Source organism: Onychomys torridus, chromosome 12, assembly GCF_903995425.1.
Source record: "Onychomys torridus chromosome 12, mOncTor1.1, whole genome shotgun sequence".
In the NCBI taxonomy this organism is placed as follows: Eukaryota; Metazoa; Chordata; class Mammalia; order Rodentia; family Cricetidae; genus Onychomys; species Onychomys torridus.
In genome coordinates, this window is record NC_050454.1 from 74,337,556 (window position 1) to 74,356,145 (window position 18,590).

General features: G+C 43.3%; 1 protein-coding gene across 3 annotated transcripts in view; it reads right to left on the minus strand.

Annotated features, from left to right (window-relative positions):
* Dscam (DS cell adhesion molecule) overlaps nucleotides 1-18,590 on the minus strand; it is a 625,088-nt gene that overhangs the window by 483,136 nt on the left and 123,362 nt on the right. For all 3 annotated transcript variants that reach the window (XM_036203115.1, XM_036203114.1, XM_036203116.1), the window contains exon 3: nucleotides 7,310-7,456. In XM_036203115.1, coding sequence (XP_036059008.1) covers nucleotides 7,310-7,456 — 147 coding nt within the window. The remainder of the gene's footprint in view (nucleotides 1-7,309; nucleotides 7,457-18,590) is intronic.

Here is an 18,590-nt window from a genome sequence, read left to right on the forward strand (position 1 = left end):
CAGTTTATTTATCAAGTCAGTCAAAAGGTGTTTGTTATATTAAAACCCTGTACACTGCCAGTTCATAACAACCTGGGACTTCAGTATTACCAAGACAGGGTTCCAGGTCATTCTCCCACATCTTCTGCACCCTTTGCATTTTTGACAACTTTTCTTGAATCTCTGCTTTTCCATTTTTACAAGTACCTCATTGGCAACTGTTGAAGTGTTTCAGAAGCACATTGGGGAGAGTGTAGTACAAAGGGTAACAATGGCCAGTGTTTATGTCAAGCCCCACCCCTAACACATTACCTATATCAAACAGTGTTGTTTTTTATAAAGTACATAGTGATATAGGGCTTGGCTATAGCTTAGTTGGTAGGGTACTTGCCTAACATAGACAAAGTTGTGGGTGTGAGCCCCAGCATCTCATAAACAAGGCATAGGAATGTACTCCTATAATCAAAGGATTTGGAAAGTAGGGGAAGAGGATCAGAAGTTGACCATCCTTGGTTACATACTGGGTTTGGGAAAAGCCTATGCTATATGAGCCCTTCTCTCAAAAAACAATCCATTATGTTACCATTCCTACTGTTTGTATTTTAAAATGAGGAAATCACCTATAAAAATGTCATGTGACTAACTTCTGATCACATGGCTTGGTCTATGATGGATCTGCAATGTAGACTTTGATGTTGACTTTAGGCTCCTCATTGGTACCTCACAGAGGAAGAGACAGCCAAAGACCCAGAAACACCTAATTGTATAACCCACAAAGCACCTTTCTTAGCTTGCACTGCATAAGCATTTACTTTCTTTATGAACATACTGCATCCCATCACACAGAGGGATGGAGCCAGGCATCTCTGGGTTCAAATCCTACCCTTCTCCCAGGATATTGAGAGTAAAGAGAATGCAGAGAACAAAAGCATCTGTAGAAGAGTGTGGGACCTGAAGAGAGTGCTCCAAACAGTATGGAACAGAGCACGTGATTCATTGCCTATCGGCTGCCCTTGTCCCTCAGCTCTCTGCTGGGAGCCTTTCCCTTTACTCTAAGTCAAACAGCCCACATGGTCATTTCTGTTTTGCATGAAGCTGGATACTGGCTGACAGGGCTTATTTTTGTTTTGTGTAAGTCTTCAGACCTCTAATGACTTCAGATATTTATTGTTTGTTCCCCCTAGCAAATCCTCCCTTTCCATGGGATGCAAGAAAACTGAGGTTGAAATACCCAGTAACCCAGTCAAATTCATCTGAGATGTGGACTGTGTGTCCTGTGGACACTGTATGAATCATGTGAGTGATAATACCTTCATTCCACACTCCCTTCCAGTGTGCCTAATAAGTTAATCTCAGTCAAAAACTGTATTTGTAAATCTTGAATCCCGTTTTTGGGGGGTGTTTTGTTTGTTTTTTGACTACACTAGACAGCCTAACCTAGTCTTCCTCATGGCTCCTGATTTTAGTGTGCAGATAAAGACCACCAAAGGACACGACAATCATCCCTGCCCAAGACTGCTTGAATCATCCTGAAATGAAAACTCATAGGTGAACAGGAGACCAGAGAGAGTGCTTGTATTCAAAGGGGGTCTGTTGGACCAAGATGGACACCTGTTCCTTACATGAATATCCACACATTTCAGGGAGGGAGACAAAGTAGGTTGGGGAGAAGATCCTCCCATGGACAGACCAAAGCCAGTCACATGTCCACTGAGAAGGAGCAAGACAGGTACTTGTCGGATAGCTTTGGGAGCATGCAAGTCATTTGGAGTAAGAGCTCTCTTGAGGCTGGAGATATGTGGATTATTGGCCTGAGTGTCATCATATTCACTTACTTTCTTAGCAATTTTGATGATTGTCATAAAAATGGGATTGTGGGGGGTATGAAACAATTGAGTCACCAACACAAACAAGTTGTGTAGTATAGTCCGGTGACTCTGAGATTGTTGCTGTTACAGAGGCCAGCATGCATGGTGGACCTTTTGCTATTCTCTGGGAACAGGGACTTCAAAAGGTCCTCCCTGGTAAGAGGGGTCACTTGCCTCCACTGTATAAATAAATGCAGTTTGTACTGAACACTGCCATCCTGGAGTGTCCGGAATGAGGCACCTGCACAACCTGCCCCTGAAACCCTGGACCCACCATACCTGTGGCTTTGCCAAAGCCTTCTGCTGGTAGAACTCAGTTTGTCCCTTGTCACTCCGTGGGGAGGGGCCTGAGCTCCAGCCCTGTGTCCTCTCAGCTCTGGCCCTTGTGCCATTTCTCTCTGCTGACTTTCCTGAGTCCCTCCTGGTAACAGTCTTGGCTGATAACTGTCTCGGCACTGGTATGGCTAACTAGGCGGGGTGGGTGGGTGGGGCTCTGGGTGCTAGCAAGTGACCAAAGCTGCCATGATCTTAGGAATCCTTGGCACAGACACAGAGCATCCTGGGATATTATGTCTAAGAAGGGAAGTGATTCAGACTGCAGGGACTAAGAAGGGAGACAGGCAACATGAAGTTTCAGTCTTTTGTCCTTTATGGACCTATGAAGCCATGAGTACCCGCTTGAGGACACTGAAGCTAAAACCAGAGAGAGACACCTGTCCCTAGGACCCCAGCCAGTGCTCTCAGAGGCAACTGAAAGCCATTTTCTCTTGGAAATACTAAACAGTAATTCAAGAGGGGTGGGAGCCTGCTGCAAAGAGCCCATGCTGAGTTTTACTCACCATATAAGCACATGCTTATGCACATCATACATACACAGCATATAGACACACACAACATATATATCACTCCCCATATACACCATATACATGTCAAATACACCATAAAAATGTATACACAGATGGACACCTCCAATGCTACTCCTGGGACAACCCTCAGCTTAGGCTAAATTTGCTAATTCACTGTTCCTTTCTCTTTTGCAAAAACATTAGCACAGTTGTGTCTTGTGTCCCTTCTTCCTCGGTTTGGGACTCTGATCTGCAATGCACAACTTCCAGCACTGAGGGTAGAGTTCTTCGTCTTGGAAGGTGGTCTCTGGGTTGTTCAAGGACATTGAACCCAGCAGTGGACTACACATAACCCCATCTCAGGGTCCTCAGGAAACCCATAAGAATCACAAGTGGCCTGGTTCCAACAACACTTGGGGTGATAGGACATAGACAACCAATTCAGAGAGCAATAGACTTAGCTAACTACAGCTCACAGTTTTCAAATGGCAGCACCCCCTCCCTTCTCGCAAGCTTTCTCAGGGAGCAGCTCCAGCAGGCCAAACACACCACATCCCCTAAACCTTCAGACTCCAGCCCCTGCACTGAAGCCACTTTCTGTGTTGTTCACGAGGTTCCTATTTGCTAGAAGTCAATGTTAGTGAAATCAGAGAACATACATCAATAAAACCTGTACATAGGAATATTCCACTCATTTCATTGGTTCCTAAAAATTCTTCGATAATGTTTCTTTCACTCAATGACTCCCTGGCACATTAGAAATCACACATGAAGTTTGCTGCTGACAGTTTTGATCTTTCCATCCCATCAATGATGACCTCATTGCCCCTTTGACTCCAGAATGTTATGGTTGTCAACGAGATGACAACCTAAACAGCAAAGCAGTAGATCAGCACCGGCTGTAAAACCAAATGTTCAACACTAAGAAGGGAGCTGTTGTTTCCAGATTATAGCTATAGTTGCAGAGCATGCATACACACCTATACCTCCACCGTGGTACAGTTCTTCACCCCAACATCTCACCCTCAATGAGAATGGATTGTATCTAAGCTACTCTCAGCACAGCTTGGTAAGATGTGCCAAAGGGAAGCTTTTCCTAATTTGCTTGACTCTAGTTATCTAATTATTTCCATTACCTTCCTAAAATGCAAAGGCTTTCTTAACCCCTTTTCTGGAATTGTCCTTGCTTCCCTAGGCAACATCATCTGTGACCTGAAGCCTTTGCCTATTCTCTTGCCCCCTCAGTATGATGCACTCTCTAAGCTCTTTAGGACAGAAACCATCCTGACAGGCGTTGCTCCTCAGAGTTACCTCCTGGGTTATCTATGACATACAGACATGGTTTTATCCCAATTCATACACAAAGGCTTCATGAAAACTGCTGGTCTATGTCCTTTTTTATTTCACAGGGACAGAAAACCGTTCCCTTTTATCCTAAACGTGGGAGAGAGACAACCATCCTTACACCTGTACTCACCAATTCTATCAGATAAAGCTCTCGGTTCATCTCAAAACAGGGGTCTTCATCTAGGGAACTCTATAGAGGGAGACAGCTGCTGCAGACACATAGTGTCTGCTGTCTCCGTCTTCCAAATCTGGTCCCTTTGGTTGCATCTTTGATGTCAGTGTGCCTGAGCCCCTGGGGAGACTCTCACAACTTTATCAGCAGAAACAGAGATGGAGTGCCAGGCCCTCACATCACCACCTTCCTGCATGGGAGGAAATTCTCAATGGGCACCATGGGCAAAACCCACAAAGAAAGACAGGGCCATTGTTCTCTATGATTGTGTCTTAGGGTTCTTGGCGGCAGCGAGGACTCCATGCACTTTGATAACCAAACCACTGTATTTTTATGGGATGACATTAATATTCAAAGGGCTTTGGCTGCTCTGCAGGACAAAAGGCGTGACAAAAAGGGCATTAACTCAGGCAGGCAGCCCCCACGACTCACTGTTCTTGTTTGAGTAATGTAAGGAGACAGTGGGTCAGAGTTCACCACATTTACAAGGATGTCAGGTTTGTGGTATGGATCTGTCCTGTGCACACAGAGCTCTAACCTGCTATCCATTATCCCAGAATCTGAGAGCAAAAGTGAAGCCACGTGGGATAGGAGATGCCCAGGTGGCAGCAATGGAGCCATCGGACATTATAATCTTTGGGGTAATTAGAGGAATCCCACTCTTAGGCTACCAAAGTATTCTTTGCAAAGATAATCCAAAAGAAATGAATGCATTCATGTCATGGACATTTGGAACTTCAAGAATAGGGGAGAAGCAAAGTTTGTTTCAAAGTGGGCCTCAGGCCACCTGCAGCCTCCACCATCCCCACTCCTACCCCGACCCCAAAGAGAAGTTGGTGCACACAGCCCAATATGCAGCAAGTTCATGGGGACACATCAGATGCTCATAGCAGAATCCTTCAGACCAGTCCTGTTTCTTCTTCCTTATTTTCTCCAGAGAGAAGCAGAGGCCTTCTCCACACTAGCCATGCCAAACCAGCCTATTTATCAAGATACTGGGTGTTGCTAACTGCTTCTGCCACCTCTGGTGACCTCATGACCTTGTCCCCTCAGTGGGCCCATTGCATCCATAAACACCAGTGAATTGTCTCACCAAGCTACACTCCTACCCACCTCTGCTAACAGAGCTTTGAGGTAATTAACTTGTGGGTCTGTTGGATTCAAGCTGAATGACTAGTCTGTCTGTCTCCAACTAGTTGACATACAAACAAATAGCTCTTTGTTGATGGATTCTTTCATAAGATAATGTCCCAATGCCATTGCTCTGTCTCCTAAGGAGAAGAAACAGACCATTAAACCATGAATGCTGGGGTGCAAGGGTTTGCAGGCAGGCCTTTATTCTCATTACCTGATTCACTTTTGAAACAGATTACATTATTAATCAGCATTGCAGCAAGCACATCATCCACTAAGGAGTGAAGGCATCGAGGTCTCCCTAAGCCACAACTAAAGCCAGGCTTGGTGTGTCACAGGTCTGTAATCTCAGCTGTTTAGGAGGCTGAGGCAGGAGGATTGAAAATTCAAGGCCAGCAAGGATAATGTAAAGAGACCCTTACCCAAATGAAAAGCACAGAAGAGCAGGGTGTGGAGCTGTGTGGCTGGATGCTCACTGAGCACGTTTGATGTCTGTGCTCAGTCCCCAGGACAGAAAACCAACCAACAAAAAAGCAACGTAAATAAGAAAACAAAACAACAACAACAAAAAACTAAACTAAACCTTTGGTCTGTCCCATATTTCTGTTTTTCTTCCATGTGTTTTCAGGATGACATACCTTCATTTTTATTAGGGTCTTTCAAGAGGCTATTTCACATCAAGTGACAGGTGACAGATCTCATCCAGGTAATCATGAAGTAGAAACAAAAACAACCATCTCCATTAAGGGCTGAGCTGCAGCTTGTCTCTGAGCTGACAGGATGTCATAGCTAGTCAGGGATGGCACTGGAGTGCATGTGTGCATGCGTGTGTGTGTGTGTGTGTGTGTGTGTGTGTGTGTGTGTGTGTATGTATGTGTGTCTGTGTCTGTGTGTGTATCTGTGTCTGTGTGTATGTGTGGTGAGTGTGTGTGTGTGTGGTAAGTGTGTTTGTGTGTGTATATGTGTGTGGTGTGTATGGTGAGTATGCATGTGTGTGGTGAGTGTGTATGTGTCTGTGTGTTGTGTGTTTGTGTGTGTGTGTGTGTGTGTGTGGTGGGTATGCATGTGTGTGGTGAGTGTGTGTATGTATGTGTGGTATGTGTGTAGTATGTGTATGTGGTGACTATGCACATGTGGTAAGTGTGTGTTGTGTGTGTGTGGCGACCGTGCGTGTGTGTGTGTGTGTGTGTGTGTGTGTGTGTGGTGAATGTGTATGCTGTGTATATATGTATATATAAGAGTATATGTGTGCATATGTACACACTCCTGCAAGCTCCTACCCTAGTTCTTGGAGACCACCAAGAGCAAAGGAGTTGCTTCCTCATGTAACCACACACCATGCATCAAAATTATTCCCCACAGCAACAACACAACTTTATGATACCAGAAGTCATGGTGGACAGAGATGCAAAATGGGAAACCTGATCACTGTGTCCAGGTCGATAACACAGGGCAATAAGCCAACTTCAACACCGCTTCAACATCTATTTCTACATAGAACCCAGATTCTCAATAGAAACGGCAAGTCCAAAGTCAGTGAAATGACATTGTTCTTACCACACTTGAAAGCACCAACAGAACAGAAACCTAGACTTCTGCTTCCACCCCAGTTCCAGAATCTCAACACACCTGTATCACTGAAATGTCTCAGGGACACAGTACTTAACTTACCTGATTTTTGAAAGCAGAAATAAAACCACATTTTTTCCCCATAAAAGTTAGGGCTGTGTGCACAGTACACATAACTAATGTTCCTTTATCAGCCAATGATTCAATGAATATGGAGAATATACCACCAAACACCAGTGGGCATGGTGACCCACCATATGCATGCCACCAGGCTTATTTATAATATGGAGTCAACCAAGGTAGACACAACCTTTGGCATAATCAACCAAGGTATTCTTCCTTAGATCACACACAAACGGAAGCAGCCTCATGACAGGCAGTAACGCTCAGCCTACCTGAGACAAGTGAAACCGTGTCTTTCTCCCATGAGACGACAGTGACGTACGCCTCCACCGAGGAGGGGATAATGCACTTGAACACCGCAACATTGCCTCTCATGGTTTTCTGGTCCTCCACACGGACTGTATAGGGCTCCCGTAAAACTGGAAGGCAGAGAGAGGATCCTTGTTAAGACACAACAATGAGTCCATTCCAGCCTCTTAAGAAGATGCTGTTCTAACACAGAGGGCGTGGTACACTGATAGCAGTTGAATAGAATTGGCAGATGTATTCATCAGCCTTTCCTCACCTAGCTAAACATCCACTCATTAGCCATACACTGCACCCTGCCCTGAAGGAAAGAGTCTAACTGGAGACATTGAACTGGCCCCTAAGAAGACATCAGAAGGCATGGGGGGACATGGGCTTCCTGAAGGAGGAGGGGAAGATTCTAGGGACTAGCTTCCTTAGTCCTCTGAAGAACAAGGTTTAACAGTAGTAAGGAAATGAATACAAGACTCAAGAAACTCAGGCTGGGCAAATGACTCAGTGGGTATAATGTTTGCTGTGCAAGTATAAGAGATCTGAGTTCAAATCCACAGAACCCATGTACAGCTAGCAAAAATAGCACATCACACGGCTATAATCCTAGTGCTCCTAAGGTCAGATAGGAGGTGGAAAAAAAGGATCCCCAGAAGCTTATAGGCCAGTCAGCCTGATGTGTAGAGTCACAAAGGAACAAAGAAACTCATCTTAAGCAAGGTGGACAGTAAGGACTAACACTGAGGGTGCCTTCTGACCATGCCACATGCATGCCTGCACTCACACATGTGAATGTGGAGACTCCATATTCTCTGTATCACACACACACACACACACACACACACACACACACACACACACACACGAGGGAGGTAGGGGAGAGGGAGGAGGGAAAGAGGGAGGGTGAAGAGAGAGAGAGAGAGAGAGAGAGAGAGAGAGAGAGAGAAGAGAGAGAAAAGAGAAGAGAAGAGAAGAGAGAGAAGAGAGAGATCCCTGAAAACAATAAAACAAGGAAAATAATTCCTTTGACATAAATCAAATTCTTCAAAGATGTTTAAAACCTGTATGGAAAACCATCATTGTTCTGGTAACCATCTAAATACTCCCAATAATGGGAATATTCCAGAAAGAGTCCAAAGGGTCTTCTCTGCATATTTGCCACATTAGTGCTCATGGTATGCACAGTGCCTACCCAGCATGCCCAACTGCTTCAGTTCAAATCTTGTACCTTCCAACATTTCTTGTAAGGCAGAAGAAAGCCTCCCTCCCCCGGTTCCACCTGTACCAAGCAGGTACCTAACCTGCCTAGGGTTTTCGAGGTAGCCACTGAGGCAGCTCTGTGTTTATTGAGCAAGCTAGGTGAACCACTTGCCCAGCAATTGGAGATGAAACCAGTCTCTGTGCCAAGGTTAATGAGATAATGATGAACCTTGCTCAAATTATTTCTCTGGACCAACTTTATTCCCCCTATTTTAAATAAGGCACAGTGGAAAGTGTATCTTCAAGGTGTTCATGCTGCGTCCGAAATTTTCTAGATAGGCAATGAAACACACCATCGTTCCATCAGTTTCCTCAAAGGATGTCCCTCAGTGGACAAATATGGGTCAAGAAAACTGGACATGAAAATAATTCGTAGAGAGGATAATACTCGAGGAAGAGAGGGATGTCCCCAGTGGAGTGTCCAGTGTGCTGAGCGGACTGTCTCTAAAAGGGGAGGCCTTCAGTGACATACTGTCTTCATAAATGACACTGTTGCCTCTCGATAGTCTTATTTTACTGTTCTTCAACAACAAACAAATTGGCGCATTCTCTTTACTCTCTGCTCCACCCTTCTTCGTGCCCCCACCCACCCCTTTCACCGCTGGACCTCCTCACCGGTCTCCTTCCCACATCAACATTTTATCTTGTGACCTATTCTCTTTTTTAGCATTCATATTTGATCATTTTTTCTCAACTTGGAGAATTTCTTCATTTCTGTTTCAACCACAGATATTCTTCCAACTCAAAGACTTCTCTGAGGTCCTGCACCTGCTCTGAGTGTGACATGACCTGAAGCTCTGGGTAGCATATTATGTCCATGCCTGCCACAAGAGGTCCATGGGGCACAATGGGGGGCACCCAAAAGCTTGTTCTCAGAAGCGTCATTGTGGTCAGGGGAGAGGAAGACTTTGTGTAAGCAAATGCCTAGAGTCCAGGGAAAGCTGAGGTCTCATTTCCAGGAAAGGGGCTGTGAAGAAAAGTGAATGGATATGACTCAGAAATGAATGGGAATGCAGGCATCAGAGAGAGCAGCAAACAGAAGAGAGGATGGGGGTGAGGATGGAAGAGAAAGGGGGTGAACAAGAAGATGAGAGGCCAAGGCTCCTGAGAGCCTGATAAGTGAGTTCCATGTTTTGCTGTCCTTTGGAATCGTGCAACTTCCTCAGACCTCCAGACACTCAGCTTCACAATCAAGTCAAGGAACCTAATGCCATGTCAGCCAGGAAAGAGAAAGTGCTACCAAGGAGACACAAACAGCATCTTCACAGCCTGTGTATCTTATCTGGGGTCGATGTTGCTGTGCTGGAAATCATGACCAAAGCAAGTTGGGGAAAAGGGTTTATGGGCTTACACTTCCACATCACTGTCCATCACTGAAGAAAGTCAGGACAGGGACTCAAGCAGGGCAGGTTCCTGGAGGCAGGAGCTGATGCAGAGGCCATGGAGGGGTGCTACTTACTGGACTGTTCATGGCTTGCTCTGCCTGCTTTCTGATATAGAACGCAGGACCACTAGCCCAGGGATGGCACCACCTGCAATGGGCTGGGCCCTCCCCAACCAATAAACAATTAAGAACAGCTCCACAGGCTTGCCCACAGCCCAATCTTATGGAGGCATTTTCTCAACTGGAGTTTCCTCCTCTCAGATGACTATAGTTTGTGTCAAGTTAACATAAATCTAGCCAGCACAACTGACTCCTTGTCAACTTGACACACAAGCACATCATTGTTAAGCTATAACATTTCCTTTCTTGTTCATTTCTATTAACAAAACATAATATAAAACATTTTACAGACTAAAAATGTCCCACAGCCTTACAAATTCAGACGCTTTAAAAATTTTCTCATTTAAAATCCAAAGTCTCTGTAAAATTTAAAAAAAAATCTCCTTTTCAAAAGTTTGAAGTCTCTCAATTCTGGATCCTATAAAATAAAAAATAAATTAGATACTTTCTTACTTCAAGAGGGAAGAACCAGGGCATAGTCACAATCAATCAAAGCAAAGCCAAACTCATCTGTGTAAAAACTCAATGCCAGGACCTGTCCTTAGTGCATGAGCTGGCTGTTTGGAACCTTGGGCTTACACAGGGACACTTTTCTCAGCCTGGAAGAAGGGGACTGGACCTGCCTGTACTGAATCTACCAGGTTTAAATGAATCCCCAGGGGAGTCTTGGCCCTGGAGGAGATGGGAATGGAGGGGAGGGGATGGGGGGAAGGTGGGGGAGAGTGGGAGGGGGAGGACAGGGGAACCCATGGCTGATGTGTAAAATTAAAACACAAATATAATAATTAATAATAATAATAATAATAATAATAATAATAATAAAGAAAAAAACCTCAATGCCCAATGTCTGGGATTCATTCACAATCTTCTGTGCTCCTCCAAATGTTTTGGGTCAAGTCTCTAGTTCCACACAGCTTGTCTTCTGGCAGCCTCCTCTCCACTGTTAACTGCTATTCTTGGCAGTCATCCCATAGTACCAGCGTCTCTAAACTGCTGGGGTCTTCTGTTGCAGCTGGGCTGTACTTTAACCATTGGCCTCTCCTGGGCTCTCTTCATGGTGCCACAACTCAACTTCTCTGTGTGACCCCTTTAATTCTGGGCTTTCAACTGCTACTGACACTGAGCCTTCATCAACAGACTCTCTGGGCTTTTGACAGTGCCAAGCCTCAGTTACACTCCATGACCCCTTCATGCCTTCAAAACCAGGACCATGTGGGTGACTCCAAGTTTGGCTGCTAGAGTGAGTTACAACCTTGGCCACCTCTGGAACACAGCTTTTTGTGCTGACTCTGAGAAAACACTTCCCAGGAGATTTCACCTCAATGATGATGATATCTTCTCAATCACTGCTAATTTCTCAGCTGTAGCTAACCAGCATCAATTGTCCCAGTAATGAAACGATTTCTCTTCAGTGGTTCTGGTAATTTGTTAAACACAGTTAACTCTTCAGGACCAGATGTCCAGAACCACAGATTCTTAATTCAAACTATGCAATGACCCTGATAGTCTAAACGACTCTCAAACTTCCCTCTGGAACTTCACAAGCAAGGCCTTCATCCTCTAAATTTCTCTCAATATTCTTGTCTTCCACACCCCCTAGAACATCTCACTAAGGTTTGAATGCTCAATGGCTTTTCTAGCCTGCAGTTCCAAAGTCCTTCCACAACCCTCCCCAAAATATATGGTTAGATCTGTCATATCAATACCCCACAATCCTGGCCCCAAGTTCTGTCTTAGATGTGGTTACAACTGCTGAGATAAAACATGACCAAAGCAAGTTAGGGAAAAGGGGTTTATTTGGATTATACTTCCATATTGTAGTCCATTACTTAAGGAAGCCAAGATAGGAACTCTGGCAGGACTGGAACCCGGAGGCAGGATCAGGTGCAGAGGCCATGGGGTTGGGTAGGGGTGGGTCTCTGCTTACTGCTTGCTCCCCATGCTTGCTCATCCTGCTTTGTTATAGAACCCAGGACCAACAGCCCAGGGATGACATCACCCAGAATGGACTGGGCCCTCCCTCCTCAATCTCTAGTTAAGAAAATGCTCTACAGGCTTGCCTGCAGCTGATCTTTGGAAGAATTTTCTCAATCGAGGTTCCCTCCTCTCACATGATATAGTTGGTGTCAAGTTGACATAAATCTAGCCAGCACAGTGTGCAAGACTGTTCCTTAGGCCTGAGCTTCAGGGCCCAAACTACAAGGTGACCAGCTGCAACCTTACCCCAGCTCCTGGGAGACCCTTCAGCCTTAGGAGCCTGCATGGACACTGTGGAGTAACTTCTCTTCTTTAGCCACCTTGGTCTCTCTAGCGCAAAAGCTACCTTGAGAGTCATGATTTTAAGCCTCTGTGATTATCGCTTCTATTCCCCTATTAGTTCAGTTCCAAGTCTGAAAGCAGTGATGTCACTTGGCTCACTAATACCTTGTGTCCAAACATCTCCCCCTATCATTCATTCTAAAGACCAACAATGGAACAATCTACCTAAAAGACATCATAGGGGATGGGGAGATGGCTCAGTCAGTAGACTGCCTGCTGGGTAAACCAGAGGTCCTGAGTTCAGATCTCCAGCACCCACATAGTGCCGGGGACAAGGAGACAGGAAGATGCCCAGAGCTCACTGGCAGCCAGCCTAACAGAGTTGGTTCAATGAAAGACTGTCTCAAAAAACAAGTTAGAAAACAACTGAGATATCTAACATCCACCTCTGAACTCTGCCTGCAAAGCATACATGTGCATATACCCTCATGAACATACATACATACACATACCACTGTAAACACTTCTGACACAGGCACATAGCAAATGCTCAGTAAACATGGTCATCACTCCTTATCCACAACCCTGCATCAACTCCAGTGACCTCCTAGGAATGCAAGTCTGTGGATGCCAAAGTGTACTAAGTTGGGTTCTCCCTAGAAGGAGCTCTGAGAGATGTAGGGTTAAGGACATGACCCCAGAAAAGTTGTGAGGGAGAGGGACACAGGGAGTCCAGAGAAAGCAGGTACACAACTGTGAGCTTGCAGTGGAGTCCCTGCCCCCACCCCTTTTGCAGCACAGAATCCCCTCCCTTATCTGTGCAGACCAGGTCCCAGCAACCCATCTCTGGCTCAGTGCTGGGCCTGTAATGATATTCTTAGGACTGCAAAATCTTGCTTGTGTGCCATGGTGCCAATCACCAAGCAGTCCTCCAGGGGCTGCAGGTCCAAGCTCAGAGTAACTAATACAGATGCTCTCAACCAAGGGCTGCCACACCTCCACGCCTCCACTGCATTCACTAGGTCTTCCATCAACCATATGAGGTGTGGAGTCAGGGGTCAGAAAAAAAGAGACTGTAGTGATTACCAGAGGGCAAACCAGGACTACTTGCTGAATAAGAGGACTAGCATGGATGCACCTCTCCCTCTTTTGCTGATATACATCTGTGGTAGCAGCACCCTCTTTGAAACATGATTTTAAAATATCCTCTTGTAATGTAAAATTTAATTTAATTCAAAGTTTGACCAAAGTCAACTACACAATTTCTGGGACCAAGAGAAAAAAGAAATTTTGGGTTCAATTAAAAGATATTAAAATATAGGGGCTGGAGAGATGGCTCAGTAGTTAAGAGCACTGGCTGCTCTTCAGAGGACCTGGGTTCAGTTCCCAGCAACCACATGGCAGCTCTCATTTGTTGCTTCAGCTCCAGAGAATATGATGCCTTTTTCTGGACTCCATAGGCACCTGTGCATACACACACATACAGACAGACTCATAAACACAGGAATAAAGGTAAAATAAATCATTTTTAAAAGATAAAGATATTAAAATGTACAATTTTCTTTCTTGTGTGGTCTTTCTTTTACCCTGTTTTTATTTGCTACTTAATGTCATACTCCTGAAGAAAAAGGGACTATCACAAGGTAAAGATAGACCTCAACTGTGCTCAGACCCCTTGTCCCACAGTGAGTAGTCTGCACACCAGCTGTGAGGTTACCTATCCTGACAGCCACCAGCTACTGGCATAGTCATCTATTACAGATTATGTAATAGGCAAAGTCACACGTAGGAAATCTTCCACACAAGACTTTATGTAGTTCTTGCCATCTCTATTCGGTGATTTCCACAACTGCTGCTTGGTGTTTAGATCCAGAAATCACTTTTGAGTTGATTTGAAGATTTGCTTTAGGCTTGGGCCAAGCCTTAACTTTGAATGCATGGATACACAAGTTTATCAGCCTCATTTGTCAAGACAACTGTCCATTATCCACTGGATTACCTGGGCATCTTTCGTCACTTCTTGCTATCCATAGTGCTGTATTGCTTTCATTTATAATCATTATCCTTACAATAAATATTAAGATAAACGATGCTGGCTTTTCTGAGTAATTACTCACTTTCTAAGATTGTTTTGACCATTCTATATACTTTTTGTTTCTATATGTATTTTAGAATCGACTTGATTTTTGTTTTTCAAAAGCCTTCTGGGCATCTTGGGGCTTCTCTTGAATTCATAGACATTTTGGAAAGAGGTGACACCTTAACTCTGAATCCCTGGCTCATGAAAAAATATTTCTCCTTTGATTTCTGCCTCTGGTAGTTGCTGCAGGCTTTTGGAATTGTATGTAATGTTCTCTCAAATTTGGGGTGAAGTTATTCCTGAGTATTGCTTAGTTTTGATTCTATTGTAAATACTTTTAAAGATTGTTTGTGTTGAGTTGATTACCATGGTCTTGACAGACCTACTTATTAATCAAAGTGTTTTTTTTTTAATGTATCATATCAGATTTCCCACATTCATAATTACATTGACAGAGATGTATGAGTAATCTTTTTTAATTTAGAGGGGGGAGTAAGGTATATTGTATGTGTGCATTTGTGGTTGTTTGACTGATATATATTCATGTGTGTGCACAGGCATATGGAAGCCTGAGGTTGACATCTGGAGTGTTTCTCAACCTCTATCTTATTAATCCTGGAAGGGTCCCTTCATGAGTCCAGAGCTCACTGACTGAGCCTGCTGAAGAAATCCCAATTCACCTTCCCAACTGAATTACAGGAGGCCACCACGCCCACTGGGCACACAGTGGCAACCCATCTTGACGTTTTTTCGATCTTTGTGGCCACCACGTCCACTGGGCACATAGTGGCGACCCAGCACCTCTCCTCATTCTTGCACAGCGAACTTTGCTCACTGAGCCTCATCCCCATCCTAAGCTTCAGTCTTTGCAATATTTTATTTCTTTTCTTATCACACTGCTCTGGCTACAACTTCCAAAACAGAGCCAGTCAAAGCAGAACCTGGTATTGTTCCTGACTTTTGGGGAAGCATTGAGTCTTTGACCATCATTTCTGATGTTAAGCAGACACGTATTTCTGCCTTTGTTAGAACGAGAAAAGCCTTGTCTACGCCAAGACTTCTGAGATTTCTGCTTCCTAATCATGAGATGCAGATCTGTCTAATAATTTTCTGCACCATATGAAATGATCTACTTTTTTTCTCTTATATTTAATATGGCAATAGAGTAAATTAACTGATCAGTTTTCAAGTCTGAAGCTATTTGTGCCTTCTGGAGATACTCCTTGCATGGAGTGTCTTTTATATGTTATTTGATTCAATTTGCCAAAGGTTTGAGGAATTTTATAGCCACATTTGAGAGACACTTGCTTATAGTTTTATTTTCTCATAATACATGTGTCATGTTTGAATCAGGGTAATGTTAGCCTAGAATGATTTGAGGAAATATTAATTCTTGTTCAATTTCCTGGAATAATCACCTTAGAATTTTTATTATTTCTGTATCAAATGTTTATTAGAAGTCCAAGTGAAGCTGTAAGATCCTTAGATTTAATCACTGGAAATTTTTGCCCACAAATTCAATTCTTTAATTCTCAAGTGAGTTTTGAGATTTTGAGTCTTTAGAGGGATTGTTCACTTCATATATGTTGTGGATTTATTGATCTCTATTTGTTCTTAATATTCACTTATAATCATTTTAACACTTGTAAAACATGTGTGGATGTCCTTCCCAGTGTAGAGAAGTCACTTCCTTTATTCTTTCTCATTTCTTCTTCCATCTGACCAGCAGTGTGTACATTTTATCAACTCCTTTGATATTTTGTCTTTTCTTTTCCCCCAGAGCTGAGGACTGAACCCAGGGCCTTGCACTTGCTAGGCAAGCGCTCTACCACTGAGCTAAATCCCCAACCCCTATCAACTCCTTTGAAAGAATCCATTTCTAATTCTATGGGATCCTCTGATGCTTCCAGACCAGATCCAAAAAAAAAACTCTTCTCTGTGTTTCTTACTCCAACAACCTTTGTTTTCTTTTATTATATTTCCAATGTATATATTATATATTCTAATTTCCTCTTTATATTTAAAATAGAAAATAAGATCACCTTTCAAGACCTCTCTTCACATGTAACTTCATAGGTGTTCAGAGCTATGCAGTCTATACTACTTTGGTAAGATCCCAATTAATTTTGTAACATTTGTATTAACATATATTAATTATGCATGATAATTGGTTTGATTGCATTTTCATACATATACATAAGCATCTGATCACATTTACCCTATTATCTTCTCTTATCCTCTTCCAACATATCCCATCTCCCTCCCACTTTTGTGTGTGTTTTATTTCATTGGTGACCCAATGCATTTTGTTAGAGTTGCTTACAGAAATGTGAGATGTTATTACAGGTACACGAGCCTCTTCCTAGCAACTACAATACTAAAGAAAATGTATCTCCCTCCCCCAGCAGCTGTTAACTGCCAATATATTCTCAGGGACAGGTGGGGCCTTGCCAGTCCCTTCCCTTCCCAATACATGATCTTACAAGTCAGGATCCCTCCTCCAGCTCCCCTACCCCTGCTTTTTTTTTTTTTTTTTTTTAACTTCCTTGTGGTCCCTGGGATTGATCCAAAGTTCAATTATTTCTGTAAACTTCTAAGTTTTCTAAAATATAGATCATGGTTTAATATTATTTATGTGTACATATGTGTCTAAGAACTTGAATGTGGGTACCCACAAAAACCGGAAGGTGTTGGATTCCCTGGAGCAGGAGTTACAGGTCATTGTGAACCACCTAACATGGTGCTGGAAACCAAACCCCAGTTCTCTAAAAGAGCAGGAAGCACCTGACCCCTGAGCTATCTCTCTACCCTAAGATATATACCATTTAGAAGTGTATTTTGTACCCAGATATTTGGTGATTTCACAGAGATTTGATATTAATTTCTAATTTAATTCCACTTTGATCAAATAGCATGTATTATATAATGTAAGAGTCATCTAAAACTTGTTTGACTGCCCAGGATGTTGTAATAAATGTCAGTGTATTCCAGAAGAGAATGTGCTGTGCTGTTGAATAGACCATTCTTTATGTAAATATGAGCTGATCAAGTTGATCGGTGATCTCACTCAAGGGCTCTCTATTCCTAGTTGTTCTGTTTCTGCTTCTATCAATCACCAACAGAGGGGCACTGAGTTCCTCAGCTATAACTGTAATCCACCTTCTTCTCACTGATGTTGTATCAGTTTGCGTAAAATTCATGATAGTCATAATATCTTATTTAATTATCTTCTTACCTTATGAAATGACCTCTTTAGTTGTGTGTTATTCTTGGATAGAAAACACACTTGCCTGATAGTAAACAGTAAATCTACTCCATCTTTCTGGTAGTAGTCTACCCAGATTTGCCTGGATGCCCATGGTATTTCCCCTACCCTTTTAATCTGAACCTACTTGGTGTGATTTGGACATGACAGGAGTGTGCTCACTGAAAGACTGTGTTCCGGCATCTTCCTCCCCACTGTGATGGTAATGACAGGCGTTGGAAGCTTAATGAAGTGCCAATAGTGGGAGCTGACTGGGTTATCAGTGTGGCCTCTCAGTCAGTTCCCATGAGCCCAAGTCACCATGATAATAAATGTGGCTCTGAAACATAAGCTTCTTGTCTGTCCCTGTAGTAACTTCCCTTTCATTTTCTGCCATGGTTGTGACCATGTTAAGTGGCCCTTACCAGGTGCAGCCATCCTGCCTTGGATTTGAAGCCTTCTAAAGTGTGAGCTAAATAAAACCTCTTTGAGGAACAAAGTCTGTGGTCTCAGGTACTGTCTGTGTCTTTGTTTCAAGAGAATTTCTCTCACGTGGTGTTGAATCCATTCTTGCCATCTTTGCCTTGTGATTGACATGACTTGAATATTTGCATGTGACTCTAACATTGAATATCCTTACATTTAATTTCATTGTTTTGCTCTCTGATTGCTTTATCGTCACTGATATCTACTTTATATTTTCTAATTTTCTTTCTTTTGGATTACTGTTGCTTTAGATTTGTTTATTTTTACATGTATGGTTATTTTTCATGTCCTTACAGTATGTAACAAGTGTGTGCAGTGACCCCAGAGTCCAGAAGAGGGCATCAGATCTCCTGGAACAGGAGTTTCTACAGTTGGTTGTGAGCCTGCACCTGGGTGCTGAGAACAGAACCCAGGTCCTCTGTA